This window comes from Pezoporus occidentalis, unplaced genomic scaffold (assembly GCF_034315485.1).
Source record: "Pezoporus occidentalis ecotype Australia unplaced genomic scaffold, CSIRO_AGI_Poc_V1 ctg67, whole genome shotgun sequence".
Lineage (NCBI taxonomy): Eukaryota > Metazoa > Chordata > Aves > Psittaciformes > Psittacidae > Pezoporus > Pezoporus occidentalis.
In genome coordinates, this window is record NW_026916019.1 from 794,753 (window position 1) to 820,990 (window position 26,238).

General features: G+C 37.1%; 1 protein-coding gene across 3 annotated transcripts in view; it reads right to left on the reverse strand.

Annotated features, from left to right (window-relative positions):
* Positions 1-553: 553 nt before the first annotated feature.
* Positions 554-26,238, reverse strand: part of RGS17 (regulator of G protein signaling 17) — a 77,234-nt gene continuing 51,549 nt past the window's right edge. For 2 of the 3 annotated variants that reach the window (XM_062640750.1, XM_062640748.1), the window contains exons 3-5: positions 11,962-12,051; positions 9,799-10,033; positions 554-6,344 (exon numbers count right to left, since the gene is read on the reverse strand). In XM_062640750.1, coding sequence (XP_062496734.1) covers positions 6,156-6,344; positions 9,799-10,033; positions 11,962-12,051 — 514 coding nt within the window. In that variant the 3' untranslated portion in view covers positions 554-6,155. The remainder of the gene's footprint in view (positions 6,345-9,798; positions 10,034-11,961; positions 12,052-26,238) is intronic. The other variant, XM_062640749.1, reaches the window with a different exon arrangement.

A 26,238-nucleotide genomic window follows, 5' to 3' on the forward strand; every position in this document is an offset into this window, starting at 1 on the left:
GACTGCTACTTCTGAACCCAGGACAACTACAGTCATGCGAATCATTCCACCACGTTTCTGTGGTGGCGATTATGTCATGATTTCCCTGCTGCACAATGGCTTCCAGCTCCTCCTGTTTGTTGTCCATGCTGTAGGCATTGGCATAAATGCATTTAATTTGCCCTGTATATCTGGACTTCAACAGCAGCATGCTACTCCATGGCTCATTTTTAGCGAGCCTGGTGTTATCCCCTTCCCCCTTCAAACCTAATTTAAAGCCCTCTCTATAAGCCCTGCTAGCTCCTGGGCTAGAAACCTTTTGCCCCTTTGGTACACACATACCCTATGTGCTGCCAGCAGGCCTGGCACTGTATAGACTGACCTATGATCAAAACCCCAAAAATTCTGGTGCTGATACCAGTCATAGAGCCACAAATTAATTAGTGAGATTTTTCTGATGTAAATATTGTTATTGATTGTGACTGGCAGGAGGGTTGAGAACACTACTTGGGCTCCCGAACCCTGAACCAGTTGCCCTGAAGTCCATTAATCAGATTCTTGGCCAAACTCAAAACAGTTTGAAGAATATACTTTATTATAAAAATGTGCAACTATCCATATTAGGCAGCATTTTATATTACAATCATTGGAGGAGTCAGTCAGGTGTTTGCTATTCTTCTGTCTTTGCTCATGTCTTAACAGAACCAGGTAGTCATGCTTTACAACTAAGTTAGACAGGTGGAATAATAGTAACTTCCATATGAGACATTAATAAACTGTTATTTTTATGAATGTAATATTAAAAGTAGGAGTAATGCTTGCAAAGCACACCTAAGTAGTTTTGGTAGTTAGAAATGAAAACTTGTGAGTTTGTTCCATTGTGGAAATCCAAAGGCAATACGGTCAATGTGAGAATTTGTTATTCAGAATATTAAACATTAAAATGAATGGTTGGATAGAAATGTTTTCCTATGATTGTAAATGCACCACTTTGAATAATGTTTATTGGCAAAATACACGGTAGCAGTAATTTAAAAGTAAAAATCATTCAAAGAGTTTTGTGGAGAATGTGCAGTCTGTGCAGCCAGTCTGGCACTGATAAACAGCCCAGGCTGCTGCTTATATCTCACTCACAGAAAGCTTCCCTTGCCCTCACTGCTGCCTGTCCTTGAGCTCCTCAAAGCCTTCTTTCAGAAGGGTAAAGGAAAAATTATCAAATTTATGCCTTTAATAAACCAAGCATTTTGGTGTTCTGCAACAATGAAAGAAATTATGAGTTTTAACAGCTGTGTGAACCTTGCTTGTGAGAGAAGTATGCAGAACTCATGAAATGTAGAGTAAGGGTGGTTTAATGTAAAGCTTTTGAGAAGAAAAAAGGTAGCGTGAGTCAATGAAATGATGGTCAGCCTTTGAATCACATGAATTGTGTCACTCTTTTAAGTCAGAAGGATGGATTTCCACCGAGTTTGTTGATGAAGGAGCAAAATCTGGCTTTTGGTATAACAATAAAGTAATATGCAGACAATGTTTATGTCAGGTTTTTCTGCAGCTGATTTTGCATCATTACTGCTTTGTTCTTTCATCCCACAAATGCCACTTCTGCTGCTGGTAGAAGTATTCAGGACCTATGTGAATGGGGCTGTTTTGTCATTGCAAATGTACACAGGGTATTGGTAGGAGTTGACCTTCATCACTGCAGCTATGTACCAGGGTGTGCTACAGTGCTACTCTTGGGTCTCTCCAAAAAAAACAGAAGAATTGGCTGAGAAAAGCTCTATTTTGAAGTTGTTAGTTACACATGGTTCAAACCAACTTGAAGCAGATACTGCAGTTGTGTGTCCACATGCAACCTTAATTTTTTGCCTTTTTACATTTGCTAAGGACTCAAGCTGTTGTTGGCTGGGTTAATGCTGTACGGAGCAGACTCACAGACATTGTAGAGGTGTAAGCTTTACTCCTTGTGGTGTAGTTAAAAGATTTTCTCGTGTCAGCTTTGCTCTTGAACTGGTGCTGTGGAATACTTACTCTAAGCGGCTTTTGTAAGCACTTACTGTGTACAGAAGCTGCCAGTTCCTGAGCGGGCTCACAACATGGTCAGACCAGCATGCTGCTCTCACTGAAAGAGCTCCCCACTTTTTTTTTTCGATATGGTTCCACAGGCAGATGCTCCTTGTGATCGAATTTGCTGCCTAGGGAAGCAAGTTTTGCATCAGGTGACAGCTTAAACCCTGGTTGCTTAAGGTAGAATGTAGGTCTCCTCTAGTGGCTTAGCTTAGACCACAGTCTATCAGATGATTTAGCTTGCTTTTAATTTGAAACACAGTTATTACTAGCTTAATTCTGGTTTGTGTCCACCCTCTGTTGTCCTACAAATGGATTATTTGTACTCCACAGGTGCTCAGACAAGTAGTGGATGGCTGTGGGCCTGGAAGCTCTAGGGCCACATTTCCACAGTGCTGTTGATCCAGCTGCTTAACATGTAGCCCAGCCACCTGTGTCACTGACCTGTCTTTTCTTCATCATACCTTTAGTCTTCTTCATACTATATGTGCCTTCAGTCTAATTTAAGTACTCTTGATACTCCATGTGGGTTTTGTTTTACGCTGGGTATCCCAGGATAAAACTTTCAGCTCACTTATGTGAAAGTTGACTGTAAACAACTAAATTGAACACATGCATAACATAATATATATTCAGTTTCTTTGAAACTTAAAGGTCAGGAGTGTACACAAGTGCTCTGCTTATTTGTGGCTATTTGGCATTAGGCTGTATTTGAAAGAACAGATTAAACAATGGGCAAAAGTGACAAAAGCATAACTCTCTGTAGTGCACTTGCTATATACATTCTTATGAAAAACTAAAATGCAAGTTAAATACATACTTATTTTATTCCAGGCTATAGAATAAGTGTATTTAGGCAGTTTTTCAAAGTGTATTGTACACTGCATGCACAATAAATCAGCTTAATTGCTTGACTGTTTTACAATTTGTGTTCAAAGAACTGTATGATAGGCAATGAGATCATGTTATGGCATGACTTGTCCATTTGGACCGTATCAATTTTTTGATTAAAAAATTTGAGAAACCCAAACTGATAAAGTGTATATTAAACATTTTAATATGAGCATATGCTCCAAGAAAGAAAAGTCACGTTACATTCAATTTTTAAATCCCTCCAAATGGAGGATTTAAAACAAGAAATTTTGAACGTGATTTCATTGCAGTATTACACTGAAGATTGGTGTAATATTTTTCACAATGATGTAACAGTTTTTAAATACAGATTTTGGAATCTTATGCTAGAAATTAAGATAATATTTTAGGGCCCACACATCTACCTTTAAAACTGTCCTTGAAAGGATGACTTGTCTATGTCGACAGGAACTTCTACCTGTGTGAAATATCTTATAAAGATAGCTTATGACTAGCAGGTCACCATCAAATAGTAACATTAAGAATATTAAAGTCTACGTTTGTAAAGACCTATGCATGCAGTTTTGTCCCATACACATTGTTTAGATGTGTGGACTTAAAGTTATTGTGCCTCAAACACCAACAAACTTGAAATTACACTATGTAAATATATACATATATGATGCTGTATATGTTTAGTACCACAGTAAATACAACTGTAATCAAATGATACTAGACATATGTAGGACCATAAGTACCAATTTTTTTAAAAAAGGCAGAAAAAAAAATCATTTATTCTAACAATATTTCACAGTAGAAGGAGGCAGTCCTTTCTCAGTGAATCCCGACCCCCCCCCCCCCAGTATTTGTAAACATCATAACTATTATTCTATCAGTATAATAATTGAATAGTTTATTCATAATGGTAAGTAGCTAACCAACATGAATAAAGTTGTCATAACACAGTAACACTTTCAGACAAAACAGGTATTTATTAAAAGAAACATTTATAAATATTTTGTCTTGCATTTTAAACTACATTTTCATAAATAACAATATTTAAAAGTGCTGAATATGGTAGGATAGTCAGCAACGCCACTGTAAACAGATTTTTTTTTCCACTTTGAAGATTATTTTTTGTTTAGATCCCATTTTGTCAAACACTACAACAGTTAAAATATTTGCATAGGGAATAGAGAATAGCCCTTTTAATCATCTCCTGAATTCTATATAAATTACAAAACCAAATGAGTTTAAGAAACAGTTCATTAAATTGTTCGTATATATATCCAAAAAAAGCACACAGGTTTCAAGTAAAAAGAATGATTAAAAAATTCCCCAGACTTGCTATTTGAAGCATGTTCAATAAATTAAAAAAATGAGAGGTAGTAAAACAAAGAAAAAAAAAATAAGCCCCAGAAGATAAACTAAGACCTGCATCCTACCAGTTACTGTATAGCAGCAGACCTGCCTCAGCAGCAGTGGCTCCAGGGAGAGCTGTCACTGAAGGCTGCCTGCAAGGAGTAACTGGGGTTTGGAGCCAGGTGTGTTGGGGCTAGATTCCACTCGAGGACACAACTGCCAGACCTTCCAGTCCCATCAAAGCAACGGACTTATGCCATGTTTAGTCCTATATAAATGAGAAGAACCTTGCTTCTTAAGTCTTAGTATAAGACCAGAGTTGTCAGTATTAAATATATATATACACACATACAAACATACATACATATATATATATTTAACAAGTATTCAAAACCATTTCTTGGTCTATCTTTAGCAGTTTATGAGGGATGCTAATACTCATTTTGCTTGTTTATAGTAGGAATGAAGATTTTTTTAAGTTCTGCGTCACTGTCTCTTTAAACATCAAAATGCGTCCTAAAATTGGACATTTTTTGATAAAAAGTCCAAGCAAACACCTGTTAAAAACACCACGGAAGCCAAGTGATGGGGGTACCGTGCTGCCTTAGCTCTGATTATAAGGGCTCAGTACAGGATTCTTTACCCAAGAAAGACACCTGTTGCATTTCTGTAGGCATTTTGCTTGGGTAAGGACTGTAGGTTTAGGAGCCCTTGAAGTTTGGTTTAATATTAGTCTCCAAACCCCTTGTTTTCAAGGAGCTACTCAAAATCAGTCAGGCTACAAGTTAAGATAAGTCTTCTAACCCACCACCTTGTAAAACATTACTTTGTTTAAAAACATTTTTTACTGGATTTAGCTTTCAAAAAAAATATTTTGCAGGACAGATGCAATTCATCAAAATGTTCTAAAATGCTCTAAAATGCTACATGTAGGCAATCTTTTATTAAATTTCTTTATTCAAAAAACTAAATTATCAAGCTTTTCGTGTTTTTTTGTTTTTTGCTGAAGTACATAACATTATACAACAGTGTTAGAACTGGATAGCCAGTCTTTAATAAATCAATTACAGTATCTGACATCTGAAAAGTACATTGAAAATCTTTGTTCTTTTAACAATTAAACAATATCAGCGCATAGATTGTGTCACCCAGATATGGATCCCTTTAAGTGATTTGTGCTTTTTTTTTTTTTGCTTTTTTTTTTTTTGCTTTTTTTGACATTGCAAACTCTGTAATGAAAATGCCACAGTTTTGGCAGTGAACAACCAGAGGAATCCTCCACTTGATTTATTTTAAATAAACAGTGATAAATAGCTCTTTTTTTCTGTACAGAAATACTGGCTTCAAAAAATCAGTGTATTGTACTCAGTAGAGAGTGTTGAGTAATGCTACACCTTAAAAATTGGCTTTTTTCAGTTAGTGATGTTAAAAAATGCAAGCCTCTTTGCTGCAATTGTTTCTATGTACCATAAGACTGTATTGCACAAAAAAAGTTCTTAAATACAGATATAATTTATGTTATTGGATTAAATATTGCAACAACTAAGTGGTAAGTGAAGCAGTTTTACCTTGCACATGCAGTGTGAGGATACACAAGGAGACTGTTCATAAAACTACAAATACATCATTGCAATCTTGACTGCAGTAGGGTGAAAGGAGTGCGAAACAAATGTATTTTGGCAAATCCACTGTTCCCCTCCCATGCCATCTCAAGCAAGGAGAACCTTGGTAAAAATGTAGACAGAGACCATAATATGTATTTGTTTTCTTCACAGTAGCCTGAGTAGTTCTAAACTGCAGTTCTCCAGGAACCCAGCTCCAGATGTTACTAAACTACTTTTCTTCCATCCCACCCACCCAAAAAAAAAAAAAAATCAAGTTATTCTCTTTGAAAATTAAAACTAAGTTTCAGAAGTAGAGCCTGTAATACTTTCAACAAGAGACTTATAAATCTGAGAGTTCAAAAACCTTGGAAAAGAGTCCCTATGCATTAGGGTGTATATCTGGAGTTGGGCATCTTCATACATGTGAGGGCTGGGATCCAGCAAGTTTCTGTTGATCACTTCTCTCACCCGGGAATCAAGACTAACCTGAAGAAGATGAGAACAGACTAATGTTAAACAGTAATATCAGAAAGGCTGTTGTATGTATCTTTATTTCTCAGGGTACCATTGAACACCCTGAGTTTATTGGTTTATTCAAGCAATGCCTTATGATTCTTTCAGAGCCACCACGCAATTACAGATTGAGCCCATCAACTCTCTTTTAGTTTTAACTTAGTCTGTGCATCCATCTTAAGATCTGTAAGATGAAATGCAGCTGTATAATAGAATAAATACAGTGCAGCTAAATAAATAGCTACAGTAACCTGTATTTCCCCAAATATGTTATTTTACATTAAAAAAAAATTACATGTTTAAAATTACTTCTCAGAAATGAATAACTCTCATTCAGAGAACTGAAATGTTTTTTCCTGACCACTTGTGGTTAAATCTTTAGAAGCTTTCTATTCAGCACTCTCATTTGGCTGCCCTATAGATATTTCCCCCATTTTTTTTTCAGGCACTTACACTTATTACTCTCAAATTATCTGGAGTTTTTAATCATTGTTATTGTGCTAATCTCCCCATTAATCTTAAATATTTCAGATATGTTCTTTCCAAGACTCTCTAACATCTGGTGATTTATAGGATTAATACTTTCAGGATATCATGTATCCATACTGAAGTTGTTAGCAAGTGTCTATTTTAGCTTCATATTTACTTTCCATTTGTAATGAACTCCTGTGCTTGGGCAGAAAAGGCCATATTATTCTTGGGATGAATGTACAGATGATTTTAGAATATAATTTAGAAATTTGAATGAATGTACAGCTTATCCACAAAATTCTCTAAACTCCGTAAAATTAATGCCTTCTGGATTAAATGAAATGGCAGTAGCAGAAAAGCCCACTGGGGCCAGCAAGGGTTTACTCAGCTAAGAAGAAAAAGGCTAAAACAGAGCAGAGAAATACCAAGCATTGATGAGTTAAGCTACTATGATTTATACCAGGTTGCAATCTGACCTTACTACTCTGCAGCCTTAAAAATACATATTCATATTGTCTGAAGGATTGAGTTCACATACCAAGATACTTTGAGATATGAAGGAGGCTGAGATGAGAACTCATAACACGTGTGCATGTGTGAGCTTGTGGTTTTTTAAATATGGTGAAGTAAGTATTTGAAATACAGTGGTATGATATGGTACTGAGTAGCAAATATACATTTTTATTACATTTTCAATATCAACTGTAAAATCTGGCATTGTTGGTTTGTTGGCATGCTGGATTATGCTATTGCCACATCAGGCAAGCTCTTTCTCCTCCAGTATTTGCTGTTACTTGATTATCAGTCACAAGTCACAACTATGATGCAGGCTAACTGTCAGTAAATTGTTGCTTATTCATGCTAGCAAACCATAACTATTACTCAAGTACTCTCTCCCTGCAGAACAGCTATTACACCTGCTTAATGCACACTGTCCATCTAAGTTCACAGTTCTGTGCCTGCACACAGCACCCTGGGGTCCCTTCTGTATGTCTCCATTATGGATCAGCTGTGGTGCATCAGCTGCTGTGAACAATCTCCCTGCCTTCCCACCCCAGTTCTTGCCTTGGTCTGGGCAGCTCCACAGCTAGCTGAGTTAAGGAATCGATCCATCTGAAAATGGCATTTCTTTTCTGGGCTGTTTTTCAACCCAGGCATTTTTCTCATTGAATTCATTGACTAACATAGCTGTGGAAGCAGACCGGACTGCACAGCAGGAATGAAGAGACCAGTGGGGCTGCTCGGCCAGTGACTGCCAGCATTTAGACACAACAGCAAGCGAGGGTGTAATGTTATGTTGGTTTTGAGAAGCAGTGTTGCAGCCACGTGTCTTGGAAATTTATTTGAATAGATTTAAATCCTAGACCATTGAATTTCTGCAGCACAGAAATGGCACACTAAGATTTAAGCAATTCTTCCCCTGACACAGATATACACACATGTATCTTAGCAAAACTAATTTATGCAGCTAGCTAATTGGTTCTTTATTATGAAATGTAACAGCTGGGATAAAAACCTCAAATTTGGTAGGATGGTGGGGTTTTGTGCCATTGTACATAACAAAAGTTAGTTGTACTTACAGAATTTAAAAAAATTAATTTTGGAAATATTAATTTACATCATACTTTTTCAGTGACTGAAGCCAGATGGCAAAACTAGTTGGAGTTACTAAAGGTATTTCCTTACTAAATAGATGAATACAAGGTATCTGTTTAGAGCACTAAGAGCTTCTGCCTCAATAACTTAATTACTGAACAAGTGATCCTAAATATTTCAGCTCTTATGCCAGAAGAGAACATCTGGAACAGGATGCCTGGATGAACAAGAACTTTTCAGCTTCAGTGCTAATCTAAAGCATGGCAAAGAGTTCTTGTTTGCCTCATAAGATTTCCAGTAGGGGCAGGAGCAACTGGATTGATGACATCCGCATCAGTAAGTAGTTTTGTTAAATCCCAAGTCAAACAACATGCAGTGTTTGAATTTTAACTGCTAGCAATCTTAGCCTAAAAAGACAACTGAGCATTCAGCACATACATATGTACTAGAGATATTAAATGATAAGAAAAAGTAATTATTAGCTTGCTGTACTGGCTGTTATCTCATTCCAAAGCAGAAGTATACCCTATGCCACAAGAGAAAGTAATGGAGCTGTTGGCTTCATTCATATGAATGAAATTGCAAATTATTACCAAAAGCAGTGCAGAAATAAAATGTAGGAAGCAAGGTCCACAGTGAGCATAAATTAGCATAATACCATTGAGGTAAAAGTCAGGTGCCATGCACAGAGTCAAGGCAAAGGGAGCTAAGTACATGACTTGGCTTAAGAAAGACTCTTCTATAGTGCTTATGCATTTTTATCTATCTCCATTCCAAAACGTGGTTTGATAGTGGATGCTTTTTCTTTCCTCCAGGTGAAGATAATTCCAGAATTTGTCTATTTCAATTTAAGGGTTGATGAAAATCTTACCTAAATTCCTAGATATTATCATACCTTTCATTATAGAAAATGATGTGGTCTCCATTCCTGGACTCTCATATAGGAATAACCACTTCAGATTTGGATTTTCTCCCAGACAGCTGTTGCAGCAGATAAATCTATCATTATTCTGATTTAAATTCCTTAATTTTGGTGCCTTTTCTCCAGAAATCCATTTTCATTACTTCTCTCTCTGGCCGGCATGTTCCATTACTAAAGAAGCATACCTATTTCTCAGCCTTCTCTTACCAGAGTTTCTTGAGTCTTACAGAGAACTTTGAGGTGGTGTGGCCAGTGATGCTAAATGGCCTGTGACCTCTGTCTCTACTTTGCGTGTCCTTTTCTTTCCTGATTTAATGTCCGTACTAAGACTTTCCTCTGACAGATCAGGCAGGCTTTCAGACCCCTATCTGACAATCCAGGTATAACATTTCTGCTCTGGAACAACAGAAATTGTACATGTAACATTTACAGCTTTACCTCTTTTGGTGATAGTATAGAGATGTAATCTTCATATATAAGTCTTGCTTTTTCTTCAATAACTTTCTTGTTCTGTTCCTTCTTTAGATCTTCACATGCAAGCCAGAAAAGCAGGTTCTCCTCACTATACTCTGTTCGAAGAAACTCTCTGAAAAGGTTTCTCCCAGCTGGTGTTTTCATCATCTTGTCAAAATTCTGAGCCCAAGACAAAATTTCTTCTGCAGTAGGGTTTTGGCTGCAAAAGCATAGTATCATTACAAATATGCTTCTATTTTTGTAACAGTATTTTAATATATTTGTCCAAAAAAATTCTCATTTCAACTGCACTTTAGTCCAGAGTGAAAACTGGATGCAACAGGGCTTCAGCAGTGACAGAAGGATTTTGTTCACTCTTCACTTGTGCATTCATTATCTCAATAGCCCACTAAAAGTGCTTAATACTACAAGACATGCACTTGGCTTTCTACAAGTTTTCTATTAGTGTTATTAGCCATCAGACTCAAAGACAAAATCCCATAACAGCATTGGATTCCTGCCTCTTCAGTTAAAGGAGATGTAATTTCAGGGAGCTGGCAACAGACTTTCTTTCATAGAATCTCTTTTTTTAGATGATACCTGATGTCCCCGCCTGCTCCTGATGGTTCTTGGCCAGCCACTAGTTGCCGTATGGTTTGGTTCAGGAAGGACAAGAAAAACAAAAGTCTCTTGGCAGCCAAGAGCATACTAATGAGGTCCAACAAAATAGTAATTCAAAGAGCTTTTAAATTAGCATATTTCTCTGTGCTTGTACCTAAGGGTTGCTAAGTTTCCCTCTGTTTGGTGCTATTGACCTGAATGATGATCCATTGGCATGAGATGTGATGGATGTTGCTGGCAAAACTGGATAGAGAAGAAATGGGAAAAAGTCCTTATTCCCATTTTCTGAAGGAAACTTTGTGGCTTCTAACAGACAGCACACTGGATAAGTGATCAGAAGACTAATGCGCATCACTGATTCATTAATGTACCAATTAATAGCTTGAGAAGGTAATACTCCAAGTTACTTAACAACAATTAAATATGATTTCTAAACTTAACTCTGAATGCTCATCCTCTGCTTCCCGATAAGATCCAACACAAGAGATTTACTAGCTATTGTTAACAGATTCTGTGTAATCGTGTTGTACAATAAGTGATACTTCTCTATATTTCTCATTAAGGCCATTTAGCAGCTCCTACTCTGCATGCAAGGCAGACTGGATGATGGCAAACTATTTGTAGTAACATTTTGGCAGTCCAGAAGATCTAATAAATGATAAAGTGTTTAACATTTAAACTATCCAGCAAAATAATTGTAATTCAAACCAGAAAGTATTAACATACAGAATTGAAGGTGAAAAGTCCTCTCTCTGAGGACAGTGAAAAGAACCTGCTGAGGTGGATGGAGCTGACAAGCAACTTGTGATCCCTCATTGTCTAAGGGGAAGCTCTTTTCACTATTTTGTGGAAATTTCGCTATTTTGTGGAAAGTATTTTGTGGAAATTTCTGACATTGTCCTCTTATAAATGACCATCACTAGCAATGAAGATGAGTTGTTTGAGTTTCTTTTTTCCATCAATCATATCCTCTAGAGCTGAGTTTTAATTTACTCTTCATGGGATCAGAGAAATCAAAGCCACTGATAGGTTAGCATTTTTTCCAACACAAAAAACATGGGCTCAAGCTTTAGACAAAAATAGAAGCTTAGACTTTTGGTGTGTATTAGCCCATTTTTCAAGGTATGTGTTTCCTTGGTGTATTCTAATGAAACCATAGCCCAAGATGTTTTATGAAAAATAGCCATATTCAAAATCCAACTGTGAAGTATGCTTGTGTCCATTAGTTTTTGTTTGGACAAACAGAAGAAAATGATCCTACAGGTCTATGGAATCATGCATGTACCTCCCATTCCTCCCTGCAGCTCTTCCCCACAAATAAGAAGCTGTAAGTAAGCCAGCCTTATGAATATCTCTGCTGGCATTTCACTGTAAGGACAGATTTGGCTTCTTTTTGTACAGATTTTTTTTTTTTTTTGAGGAAAAGTAATTAAAAGGACATTCTGGAAGCATAAAATATAAGTCAATTCTTGATATTAATTATAGGCAAATAAAAACATATACTAGACAACTGTTTGACCAACTTACCATTCTTCTATGACTTGGATACTCTCCATTTTGGTTGTATGTGTTGGCCTTCCTGCATTGTCTCCTCTGTCTTCATTCCTAACAGTGAGGCTGCAATGTAGTACAACACTTTATTTTGTCTAGAGAAAGTTAATTTAAAACAATGACTACAGTAATGAAGACTTTTAAAAGATATAAACCTATGTAAAGTGGTTCATTTTCCACTCTTCCCCCTAAAATTTTGGAGACAAATTTTAACTACTTTTCTCCTTAATTCTGATAAATAGCAATTAACAGTTCCTATTGGCATATGTATTTTTTTTACAATCTCACAGTTTATCCACTGAAAGATGGGCACAAACTTAGAGGTCACTTCTGTCTGGAGTAATTTCACTCAGTAAAATGAGAATACTAGTAAGAATAAGAGTAGGGACATCTGAATTGGACACTGATGAGGCTTTGGTGCCCCACCAGTTCTGGATGGCTGTTAATTCTTTAGGAACATTCCCTTTTTTCCTCTCTAGGATACAGTGGCAGTAGATGACTCAGATACAGAACTTAGCGTGTGGCAGCTTCTTATGATTTCCTCCTCTGACCTAAATTCGTTTTTCATTCACGAAAGTAAAACTTACTGCCTCTCAACAGAAAGGCATCCATTACCCTCATATTACCACAAGCACAGAAAAGAAAGACTTCCTTTATGTGAGTATGGTTTGGTTGTGGTTTTGTTTTGGTTTTTCTTCTTCTTTTTTGAGCTGGTAACTAGCATCACTTATTTTTCTGTAATATCTTTTAAATAGGATTTGCTTTAGTGGTAGCGACTTCCTCTGTGTGTTCTCTCCATGAATGTTTTGGAACGTGCATTGCCAGCAAAATCACAATTCCTGATAACTACTGAAATAAAGTATGTTTTGAAAAACATAGATATTTATATAGGAAATGTGGTTCCAATAATTAACCTTAAGACATGGAACATAGTAAGGAGATGGAGATTTCCCTTTATTGGGTGTTCCCTATGTGTCCAGTTGAGACAAATAGGGAACCAAGCAAAAAAATTCCCCCTCCCAATCCCATGACAGCTCATATTTTGAATATCGGATATTCACCATACAGTGATGCTTTCAGTCCTCCTAAGTGGTTATATACAAAAACATGTTGGTAGCATAAAGCTTCTTCCCTCACTAATATGAATAACTTTGGGTTAGCTCTGAGAAGAAATCTCAGCTTTGGGACATTTTTAGCACATCTAACCTTTCCATATGCATTTATGAGTTTTTTCAACATTTATGAGTTTCTTCAACATTTTTTCAAGCTTTTAGCAGAATTAATATGTGATCTCAAATACTATTCTGAAAACTGGAAGTTTAGGCTCCCAGGTAAAGCATAGCACATATTAAGACTTAAACATTACAAAGACATACACTTTCAAACAAAGCTGTTTGGTACTGTTTGCTCCTTCACTTACCTGCCAAGACCTTAGTTCAGGCCCTTGGTCCTGCTTCCCCTGTTACAGCGTAGGAATGCAGCTCCTGTGCTGCTAAGGTGTTAGGGTGTCATCAACTGCTGCAGGAGAAACAACACATCCTGAACTCTGGGGTTGGCAGGTAAAAAGCTTTTCATCTCCTCTGACCTGTTGCTCATCACTCTTTAGAGGGAGCACCCAGGAAAGTGAATGGGAGTTCCGTATATAGGAGGAGAAAAAAAAGGGAACATCCACTTTCTGTCTTGTAATTTTTAAGTCCACACATGAAACTGCTTAGGGTCAGCTTGCATCTGTCCACAACACAAAGTTGGGATGAGGGAGTAGCAGGGAAGGCACAAAGCTTCTCTCTCTTCCTCCCTTCTTTGCAGTCCATAGGTAGAACTGCTTTTGTCTTGTCTGCTGGGTGCAAATAACTGAGTATCCTTTGATTTCATGGCAGAGTAACACCATGGAAGGAAGAAACAACATATGTAGGTTGGGAATATAATAGTGTTCACTCAAGTCAGTCCAAAAGGAAACGAAGTTGCCTGCTTTCTTTCCTCTATCACATGAGCCACAGCTAAACTTTACTGAGATAATTTACTTCTCAGGCAGCAGACATCTAAGGTTTGGATGCACAGTCTTACTGGAAGTAGAAAGTGACTCATCTGAAAATATATGGGACTCATCTCATCTATATGGGTAACTTAATTTGATGTCTAAGATCAAATGCTCTTTGTTTTGCTCATGCAAAATCTCTCCTAAACTTAGGAAAACCAACATGGGCCGATGAAGGTGGAATATAAGTAGTGAGTGGTGAGTAAGAAAGAGAAATACGAAAATGGACAAGAAAGTCCTGTTGACTTCAATGCACTTTTTTATTAAAGGACTAACAGATAGGCCCTATGCATTTTGATTTTCTGTAAGATTACACCTCAGTAAAAAGTTCAAATGGTGGGCCTACAGTGTGATGTGCAGTTTTCTGGTATCTATACCAGAGTGACAATGTGAGCTACACACTTGGCCATAATTCCTTCGCCTCACCATTCATATCTGGAGTTCAATGGTTGAAGTTAGTCAGTTACAAAACAGGGGAGACTCTAAAGAAAGAAGTGTTATACTTGGTTGGAATGATTTCTCAAGTTAGGGTATTGTATTTAAAACTGTGCTAAATTTATAATACATCTTGGCCTAAATTCTGTATTATGTTCCCAGTGACAAGCACTAGCACTATGTTTCAACTTTTATTTATCTACATCTGTCAAGCCTGAAGTTCTATTGGATACATTACTTTTGATATGTTTTTCCTGTGAAAGAAACCATCATTTTTATACAGAAGTACATTGAATTCAGACATGTTCTGTTTTCACTCAAGGAACTGGTTCATGTTCACTTAGAAAAAAAATATTTACACATTGGGGACTGCAAAGCTAATTTGAAAGCAGTCTTTAAATAACTCTGATCACAATAACAGATTGCTACCTTTTACCTCAAAATGACAATGCTGTGTTGCTATTTGCTATATTGCTATCTCCAGTTGAAAATACCCTATCTGTTCACATTTCTCTGTGGAATTTAAGCAGTCCTCAGCAGCAAAGGCACTTTGCATACCTGGAGTAGGTGTCCTTGATACATTATTCCATCATGAAAGCTAGCTGATTATGGCAGAATAATTATGCTGCATAGTGTAAAATTAAACAGAGTAAAAGTAACAGGATAAACAAAATTTTTTTAGTTAAGGCTTTAAGGAGAAGAAATTGCCGATACAACTTATCAAAAAGTAGTTAAACGTAAAGTATGATATTCTAGAGAGGTATCTGATGTAAATTAACATATAGGGTGCCATTTATTAGTTGGAGTATATCAGCAGGTATCTTTAAAATCTAGAGCTGGAAATTACCCATGATAAAAACACAATAAAACTAAATATACCTTGAAAAGAGAGAGTGTGGGGTGTCTAAAGGCAAAGTTTAAGTGGAAAGCACAAGCACTGGTTTGTTTTCTGTTCTTATGGAAGGTTTATTCTGCCTGCTTTTATGCTGGTTCTATTGTTCTAGAGAGTATAGTAAAAAGTACTCTAGTAAACCCAAGTGGCCTGACCTCAATGTGTCTTTCAAATATATTTTGGGTTTGACTTCTACAAAACCAATAATTTCTATAACTACTGCAACAGTATTATCACGAGTAATATCTGTTTGCAGTAAGTGCATTTCCATTTTGAAACTTCACAGAATTTATATGTAAAAATTTTAATGACCAGGGACTACTAGAAGAATACAAATTTGATAAATTACTCTGTGTAAGTTAAACTGTCCAAGTTCAGAAAACAGATCTTTATTTATTTAGCTATAATTTTTTATTTAGCTGTTCTATATAGCTATAATATATAGCCAACAATCATTTGGCTGTTAATATTCAGGTTCAGCAATTAAATAATTGTTCTGTTGAGTAATTACTTAGCTAAATCAGTATTACAGGGCACTGATGCATGGTAAGGTAAAAAAGCAAAGCTAATTGGATAAAATCATCATGAGAGTTGAACTTATTTAAGAGCAAAAATCTCACTGGCTCTTCCTCCAGATGTTTTCAGCCAGTGTTTTTAGCCTGTTTTTAAAGTTGCTTAGCATCCCTACTGCTGCACTTACCTTCTACTGCCATTAAAAACCTGAGAATTGTTTTGAGCTTGAACCTGATCTTTTATCCTCTGCATGTCCAGTAAACAAATAGTCTTTAATTGCTTTCAATAGCCATTCAATAGTCATTCAATAGCCTAAATAGTCATTCAATAGCCTAAATCTGGTGACTCTGACCAATTGCTGTTATCACTGTGGCCATTGTGACAGTTACTAAGATTACTAAGATTAATATTCTGCCCATGCGTGGCTAACACCAGTTACTCAGGTGTTTTCTCAGTTATGCACATCATATGTAGTATGCCTTCATATTAATTTGCAGTTACGTCTGCCACTGAAGACAATATGATAATTAAAACCTATTGCCTTAGTGGTGTCTTTTGTGCTGCTATGAAGATAAGAAGTCAAACGGGGACACTCTGAACTAGTTGCCATTCAGGAGATCTGTGCTCAAATCCTGCTTCTTGCCTGAAGTTTGTAGATGCCAGGCTCCGCAGGATGATGACTGCATTTTAGGCTGAACCTGTGTAAGTCACACAGTAGGGCCACAAGTCCCCCAGCCACCACTGAAACATCAAAACTTCCCGTATTCCAGCCCAAAAGCTACATGAAGTGAGTTGCACATATATAATCTAAAGGCATAATTTGGTTTTCAGATAAAAATCAATATTTAGTTAACATTCTCTGGATAACAGATGTTCTGAACATGTTTCTTTCACTGCTCTACCCTTTGAAAGAGTGTATCTCACTAGCACCACTCTTCACCCTATCCTACTCCTAAAAATTTTTATTATCATCAGATCAAGAGACAAAATATTTTTAGGTCAGAGGTCCAAAAGCCAAGAGGGATTTTTTTTTATGCTTGAGTCCAGCTTGCAGTGCAAGTGAGCTACAGGCAGGACTTCCATAACTTAAGTAATAGTGATTTAGTAGATGCAGATTAGGTGTATGTTTAAAAAACATCCCCTTCCAAAAAAAACCCAAACAAAGCAAAACCAAAGCAAAGCAAAGCAAAGCAAAACAAAACACAAGAGATCAAGATTTAACTGTGATTTCAAAATTCCACTGGTAGATGATGTAAAATGGCCTAAAATTACCTAAAGTGTTGACAAACACAGGTTGAATTTACCGAATAGATTCTGATAGAAACTATTTTTTCAGGGTTATCTGGAGGACGAAAAGCCCTCTTTTGAAAGAACAGGTTAGTGCACTCATTCAAGATTTGAAACACCCTTCCTGTGAGACTGTGGTCGGTAGATGTCTTTTGTGCTGTTCTGCTCAAGCTGTTCCACTTTGGTGAAAGTAACAGAATACTCATTACAGCACATAGAAACAGGAGACTCCTAACTTCATGGCAAATAATCACATAATGAATACTTTCAAGAATTTTACATAGAGTACAGGATTTTATATACCAATGAGGGGAGAGCCTGAAAATAAGAACATATGATTAGTGAATTTTCCCAAAGTGATGGGAAGGGGGTTTCCAAAACTCTGAGACAAAGAGGGGCACCAACCCTGGATCTTTCGTCTTTCCGGATAAACACCTTCACTCTTCAATACAAAGTGGTTGTGCCCCCTCTGTCTCCAACCTCTTTGATTCCTGTGTTTTTACTATAAGTGTCTGGCTTAAAACATGCTATATGAACAGAAGCATATTTTTCATGCTTTTAATTCAGTTGCAGAAAAAGTGCATGTCAGTTTCTTTTTCATTTTTGATTGTAGTTCAATGTGACCAGACTGTCTTCAATAGTCACTGAAAAATCAATTGTTGGCACAGCTCTGTTTACCAGTTCATTCCTTCATGCTTAAGCAGGCTCTGGCAGGAATCAGAAATGGATCTGGTTCCTATGTGCTGTATGATAATGCAACAGACAGCAATATGGGCACTCTTTAATGTCTTTTACGAACCAAAGATAAAATTATTTTCTGACACCTTGTTTTTCTGACAGCTGGACTATTTACAGCAGTCAAAACTGATCAGGGGTGTGTTTCTTCATGAGCAGAGAAGCATGATGATTTTGTTATACTGTACAAAGCAATAATAATGAAAAAACCTGCCATATTATAAAGATCCATTCAGAAAGAAAAATACAGCTATGTTCATCTCAAAATCACTTAGAGTCTAGTCACTAATACTATCTTGTATCTCTCCAATCACACAAAAATAGGCACCCGTGAGAATGAAATGTTACATTAACAGTATTATCCAAGGATAACTTTCTAACTTTTTTTTTTAAGCTGAGTAAAGGGTAACAAACCTGCTTCTACCAAATTTAGCAAAAGAATTCACTTCTTTTATCTATAAGTGAATAATGTCCAGAATGATTATTCTGAGAAAATCTAGAGCTAGAATCATGTTTTTTATGAAGAAGGGATGCTTTGCACTAGATATTTGCATAGGCTCAGATAAACTTGCATTATATCCTTCAGGCCACTGGCTGTACTAGAAAGAAAGGTAATGCATCGGCCATCAAAGCTGTGTGTTGTGGTCTCTTACCTCTGGCATCTGAGAACGTATCTTCTTGTAAGAATAGTAAGACAGAATAAAGTACTTAGACTGCTGTAATAATCTGAGTATATGCAAAGCATGGAAGTAGAGAGCCAATTTCAGCCAAATTAGTGGCACTAAATGAATTCTAGAGCGAGGCTTGTGTGGACCTCTGGAGTTCTGCAAGGCCAACCTAAGTGATGTGTAGTTCATCCACAGACACACATGAAACAGTAAACATTGCAAATTTGGTATTTCCACATGTCTGCATTGGTTGTGAGAAACTCTGGAAGGGAACAGTGGTCAAGAGACTTCGGAGTCATTTACTTAACTTGATCAGAATCAGTTCTTAACTCAGTCAGCAGAATATGGTAGATTTTGTTCCAAAGAAGAAATAGATCCAAAAAAATGTGAAGGATTTTTTTTTTCTTTTAATTGGTGTCCATCCTAGTTCTTTATAAGATTTATGGATCTTCACTGAATTCAGTACAGAAATACAGGATGTAAAATTTTACACTGAAAATGAGTTTTAGTGAAAAATATCTACAACCTCTTCTATGGAAGAAATGAATTGCCTTGTACTTAAAACTAAATGATGGAGTTTTTGTTTAGTGGGCTGACACAGGAAAGCAGTGTGTTGGGGAAAAGCCAAAAATTACCATAAGGCTGTAATCAGCCTACTTGGCAGTATCCGCTGAAACTATAAACTCCTTTCAAAAAGTCCAGGTACCTGTAATGCTAAGTTTCTTGAGTGACAGAGTTACATTTGCCTTAGGTGAAAAGATGGTACAAGATGTATAACCCAAATTGTGTTTAAAAGAAGAAAACAAACGGCTTGGACTCAGATGTTTTAGAGTGAAAAAAAAATGTGTTTGCACAGATGATTTATAAATCATGTCAGAAAAACACCCAAACAAATATTTTGTTTTGTTTTGCATTTTAAATAATGCAAGTATTTGCAAGGTTATCATTCTGGCTATTTTGTATTGCAGCTAAAAATCCTCGAATATTTCAAAGCTTTGGATAGGGGAAGGAATGTAGAGTCTCAAACCTCCCAGCTCTTTGTTCAGCTTAAACCATGGTCTCATCATTTTGACCTGTAAACAGAAAAGTCGCAGTGATAACTGGTCTTTTTTTTTTTTTTCCTTTTTTCTCATAGGTTACAAAAAGTAAAAGAAAAATTAAATAAATTGTAAAACCAGATGCTTTTTCTCTTCCAATGGCTAGAAAACATTCAATTTCTTCTTTTCTAGTTTTCCTTGGTAATATTTTTTCCCCTTGATTCTGTTTGCTATGTTGGAGTGTGGTGTACTTCAGATTTTTTCCCTTTTTTTACATCTCTTTGTTTGAAGAGAATACAGCAGAGAAAGTCTGTAACAGACAGCTGGGCGCTTGTGTGTGCCGTGAATGTGCTTTCAACTGAAAAGCTTAGTGTCTGCTCAGGATCCAGTAATAGTAAATGCAGGCAGACTTCTGGCTTCCATATGCACCTCTCTGCATATCATAAATCCTTTGGGCCAACGGGGAGCTCAAGGTGGAAATTTTCTGGTCTGATTCTTGCTACCTAGGATGGGTGCAGGCCCTTCCTCTAGGATTTCATAGAGAATGTAGCTGACTGGAACTGAGGTTTTTTTTCTACATAGATTTGACAGTTAATTTACTTCTGAATTGGATTTTCCACAAAATAGCATTTGTGGAAAAGTTTAAGATTAATGAAATTTCATATTTTGTTTTGATGCTTTAAAAAAAATTAGCATTACATTTTAAAATGAAATAATCAGTTGTCTTTGTTTCATTCATTGTTAGTAACTCTTAATCTAACTAGTAAGAAATTCTAGTTAATATAATCAAATAATAGATTTAAATCAAATACTGTGCTTAACTTTTACAAGCTCTCTAGAAAAATTACATTCTGTCATAGTAGATGTTTTTCTCCATAAGCGTTCTGATTACAAGAGATTTATCAGGAAATCCAGCAGCTATAACTCTTAACTTCATGATATGTGGAGTTTATTAGAACCTCATCTACCATAGTCCAGAGTTTTGGGTTATTTGAAGTATCCTCACTTCCCTGAACCAGTCTTGAGATTTCTAGAAAAGTGGCATTGACTTGTGGAGTGCATGGACAGAGGAATAAGGAGATGTGGTCAAACTCCCCAAGATACGCAGGTATCTTGGCCGGTTCACTGTGCTATTTCTGACACCTATGCTTAGCAGCAGTCCAGGGGTGACTGAAGGAATTGGCTGACAATTCTGTCTTTGTTCTGCAGTGCCTGCAGTTCTCCTCTTGCAGTGCTATTTAGACTTTTCTGTGTGAAGGAATACCTTTTACCCCTGTGAGATATTTGAGAGTTTAGAAGGAAATACTCTTGAAAACATAAGAGATGAACAGGGTCCTACCTTTCTTCCTTGTGAAAGCCCTGGACTAAGGTCTGTGAACTTGTTTGTTCAAAGGTTTATGATAAGGCCAGCTGATCATCGTTCAGAGTTGTGAACTTCCCCATGAAAAATAAGAAACTTCTCAGTTCATCTGAGGTTGTATGTTTCAGCCACACTTTGAAGGCAGAGGAGGGCAGGCTGAATTTCTTACTGCTTTTCAATTGCAGTGCTTTCTTAATACTGTGCTGGATTCAGCATAGTTGGTCAATGCCATTACAAATTCAACTATAAACCATTAAAGAAAAAGGAGATTGGTGGAAATTAAGGTTTAAGATATTTGAAGCATCTCAGGCTATTAAGGTCTAATCAGTTAAAGATATTTAGCTTTGTCCTGATAGTCTTATTTATGTTGTCCTACTACTCAGCTTGAGTAAAAGCAGAATTGAATCCAAGTGATCTAGTGCTTAAGAGTATAATCATCTCTTTGTTAATGGGAAGTCTTGTCCAAGAATTTGAAGCTTATGTAAGATCATTATATAAGGTTATTAAATTGCATCCCACATGCCACTGTGCAGGTAAATCATCCTTACTGCAATATGAATGCTAAGCTAAAGTAAGTCAGAGGGATGTGCTCAGTAAAGCAAGTACCTAAAAAGGTTTTAGCAAATCTGCAGTGTTCCACTCTGTTCCCCTTCCTGTATATTTAACAATTTAAAATGGAATAGATCTAAAGTCTGGTAACCTTTTCTGTTCACAAGGGACAGTTGGACTACAGTCTCTTTTTAAAGCCATGAGCTACATTCTCCTGCTGTATTTTTCATAAAAGTTGAATTCAGTATACATTTGGCAGACAAGCTTTCAAATTTGTCCAAACTCTGCATTTTCCTTTTGGACACTGTGAAAAGCTTGAAAGCAAAGCCTTGTGGAATCAAAGATCCACGTGTCAATGCATCTTCCACCATAGACTGCTGTTTGCAATATGATCTTTGATGTGATTTTTATACAGTTTCTTTCTTCTTATAGAAAACTTTCAGAAGTGGATTGGTAGTGGAAAAACTAACCTGCTGGAAACGCCCTGACAAAAGGGACATTCTCCTAAGATACCCACAGTATGTCCTGAAATATTTTGCAGACATTTAGAATCTGAGTTTAGTCTTTGCTGAGTTGAGCACAGAATCACAGAAACACAGAATCACAGAATGGTTGAAGTTGGAAGAAACAGAGCTCTAGAGGTCATTCTGCCCACCTCCCCTGCTCAAACAGGTTGCCTAGAATCATGTCCAGATTGCTTTTGAATATCTCCAAGGGTGGAGACTTCACAGCCTCTTTGGACAACCTGTGCAGTGCTCGGTCACCCTCACAGTAAAAAAGTGTTTCCTGATGTTCAGAGGGAACCTCCTGTATTTCAGCTTATTCCCATTGCCTCCGATCCTGTCACGGAGCACCACTGAAAAGAGCCTGGCTCTGTCTTCTTTACACCCTCCATTCAGGTATTTGTACATATTGGTAAGATCCTCCTGAGCCTTCTCCAGGTAGAACAGTTCCAGCTCTTTCAGCCTTTCCTTATAAGAGAGGTGTTTCTACTCATTTTAGTAGCCCTATTTGCTGGAATTTCTCCAGTAAGTCCAGATCTCCTGAAATGAAGAGCCCAGAACTGGGCACAGTACTCCAGGTGTGGCCACCAGTGTCACAATCAACACATTTACTGCAATCACAGTTAAAGAAAGACTGCACTTGAAGGATATTGGGGGAGCTACCTAAAGAAATGTAATATTTACACTTCAGGATGATTTCAGAGTGTAGGAATTAGATGCTGTCAAGGTCAATGCAGGCTGAAAGGTATGTAAAGGAGACTGGTCCTCTTAATGGTAGTCCTTGCTGAACTTGCTTTCCTCTGTTTTTGTGTGACTGATCTAAATTACCTAGCTACAGATATTGCAGCTCAGCAGGCATCCAAAAGCAGATGGGAACTACCAGTGTTCACTGTACTTGAACTTTGGAAATAAAGGACAGTACCTCCCTCAAACAGACTAGCACTGAGGAAAAGTTGTAACTGTGTAAGAGAGGAAAGAACTAGTCATTTAAAGCAATGACTTTCCTAAAGTCTTCTTTTCCTCAGATTTTTATCTGAAAATCTGTAAGAAAATCCCTGCTGGATTCTATTTTAAAGAGATTGTATTGCTTTTTATAATGATAGCCACATCAGGAGCTATTTCAACTTTTGGAAACTTTTAGTCCTATCTAGGATAAATTTCTGTGATTTTTGCTCTCAGATGTGGGATGAAATTTTTGTATAGGTAAGAAATCCATGGCTTGATAAAGTTTGCTTGCCAATGATTCCTAATGGAGTTACTTTAGCTTTGTTTCATTATTGTAGAGCTGGTTTCTGCTTTAGGCAAGACTCAGCTCAAGGATGTATTTCGCTTGTCAGGTCACCCAACAGATTACTAGTCTGGCTGTCAACTTCATTTGTTCTTTCAGAATAATATTACCATTTATATTCCATCTTGCACAATGATGCATCTAATTACTAGACAATCTGCAGTGTCCTTACTCCTGGCTACAGCTATTTTGCAAGCAATTCCTTCATATATATATATGAGACAATTAAAAGTGGCAGTAGTCTAGTGTTCAAAGAAGTAGAAATTGTATTCTTTGAAAAGGTAGCTGGATGAATAAATACCTTCCAATCCACTAGCAAGCCAGCCTAACAGTCACAATTAATTCTGATAAATGGTCCTTGGCCTCATTTTCTGTATTGCCTTTTTTTTTATTATTCTTCGTTTGCAGAGATGAAAATAGCAGCAACTGTGAAGGACTGAGCCTGACTGGGCTCACTCCTTTTGATTCCATAGATTTAGTTGCAGTTTCCAAATGGGAAGAGATGCCGGGGAACATTTTTTCTTTTCATAAGGTGTTGTGAAGCTATTTAATTAAAGAGGGTTTTGTAAAGCATAATTCCTACCATGATTTATGAACACCATGTTTTATGAAATTAGCCTGGACCAAACTAGTTTATGCTTATCTACATTATAGTCAAATAGTATGGGGGATCTTCCACTTAACATCCGTTCAACAGGACCGAGAACCACCGTGCCAGCCTGTGTATGTTACAGTTATCTGTTTTGATGGATGTTAGCTGCTGGTTTCTAGATTTTCTGTTAAACAATGCCCTCAGGTGGGAAGCACTTTCATCTTGGATGTCAACAGGAACTGAAGATATCCAGTGCTCCATAATGGGTGTTCAGCATCTGCTGGTATAAGGCCCGCGATCAGCTACTTCAGGAGAGTCAGCATTGCCATGTAGACAAATATATGTGCTATGGAATTATAAGGGGTGACTAGATTAGATTTGCATCTCCTTTGCCTTTCTGTCTCACATAATAAATGTCTGACCAACTTTTCTAGTGCGAAGATCACCGTCTTATAACTTACCTATTAGGGGTAAAGACTCATTTCCATGATGCATTCTTTCATTTTTTCTCTTAAAAGTGCTAGACATTTATTCCTGTTTTAACTGTCATTTTAAACCAATTTGGAATGATACATGGTTAAAAAATAAACCTATGTAAGATGGAAATTTTGCTGCTTTAAGTAGCCTTTTTTTTTTTTTTTCTTCCCTTTTTCCTCTTACAGCTTGGAACTGAAGACTGCATTTATTCTTGCAGAGATAAAATGGGCTAGGAGAGTTCACTGGTCCTGGTGCTGACTGGCACTATGTAGCCTGAGCCCATAAAGCCCATGGCCAAACAGGGTTTCAGTGATGTGTCATTGCCTGAGACTGCACTTTGCACTGACCAAAACTCTGCTGGGGAGTTAACGCTTGTGAACAGTTTAATTGTACAGCTGCTTGCTTGAGCCCATATTATAGCTTGGCCCTGCTTATTTTACTAGTATAGACAGAACAGGTGTGTTTAATTCGGAAAAGATTTTTTTGTTATTGTTTTTTGCCTGTTAAATATTTAAGGCTTTTTCAGTCCACGATGAATAAAGTTTAGAGGATTTGCAAGGCCACCTTGGCACCTTTAAAATGACACCATTTTTCAACAAGCCTTACTTCAGCTTATATTTTGATCTGAGACCTATTATGACCTTTCACACACTTCTTCACTTCTGTCATTTTGCAGAGACTCCTTAGTTAATGCATCTTTGTATAAATACATAATTGTCAAATCTGCAACAAAGAAACAGTAAATCAGCCCAAACCCTATCGGGGCAGATTTTAAAGGCTCCAAATTTCTAACAGCTAAAAATCTCAGAGTAAACTGGACTCACGCATCCTCAGCACTCTCGTTTTTTCCCCTTTTTTTTTTCTTTTTTCCACAGCAACAGTCAAGTTGTGCACTGGTGACAGAAAATCTGCCATGACATTACGAATCTTTCTTCAGCCACTGTTCTGCAGACACAAAGCTGAACAGCATTTTGGCACAGGCAGGTGGGAAGTGGGCATGAGTGGAAAGAAAGAGCCAAGATGCTGATGCTCTGAAGCAATCAATCTCTTAAACAGCCTCTGAGGAAACATCAAGCTGCTTTACCGCAGTGGAGGTGATTTTGTCATTGCTTTCCTCCCCTCTAGTCTCCTCAAGAGCAGCTGTCCTTGAATACACTCTGTGTGCTGTGCCAGGGCAGAATCAAGATAATTTTCTAAAGTTAACTAGATTTAGTCTTCTATCTCCTTCTAAGGAGCTACTGTCAGCATCTTATGTGTGGCTGAATTAGAATGAGTCTTGTATAATTCCAAATCCCCTCTGAGCATGTATTTATTCTTGAATTTAAGGAGGATTGCAGTTCTGTTTTGGTTTGGGTTTGTTTTTTTTTCATTCCAATTTTCCTTACAGAATTGTTTGCTTGAGATAGGACTATTTTCTGAAAGGTTTTCTTATCTTTACTATATTATACATATAGGGATCTATGCATTTGGTTTGTGAAGCTTCAGAAACATTAATTTGCTAATATATTATGTTTATGTTCTACCCATTCGCTACCTGTTTGTGTTATCACAGATGGGTAACAATGTCAATAAACTAGGAGCTTTCATCTGTTCCCCAAAATGAAATTAACTTTCAAAGTTTAAAATATTAAGAATAAAATCCTGGTGCTAGGAAAGCTTGGTCCAGAGCACAGGGCTGGTTTTGATGTTAAAGAGGATTCTACCACTGGCTTGTGATCAAATTTAACAGACCAACTGCATAAGAAGCTCTACTCTTCGCATTAGACATCTGTTTTATTATAGGGAGGAACAAGTTTACCTCACATCTTTGAAAATAGAAACGTTTATCAGTTTATATGTCGACTCCATTTACAGTATTAAAAGTTTACTCAAAGCAGAGTTC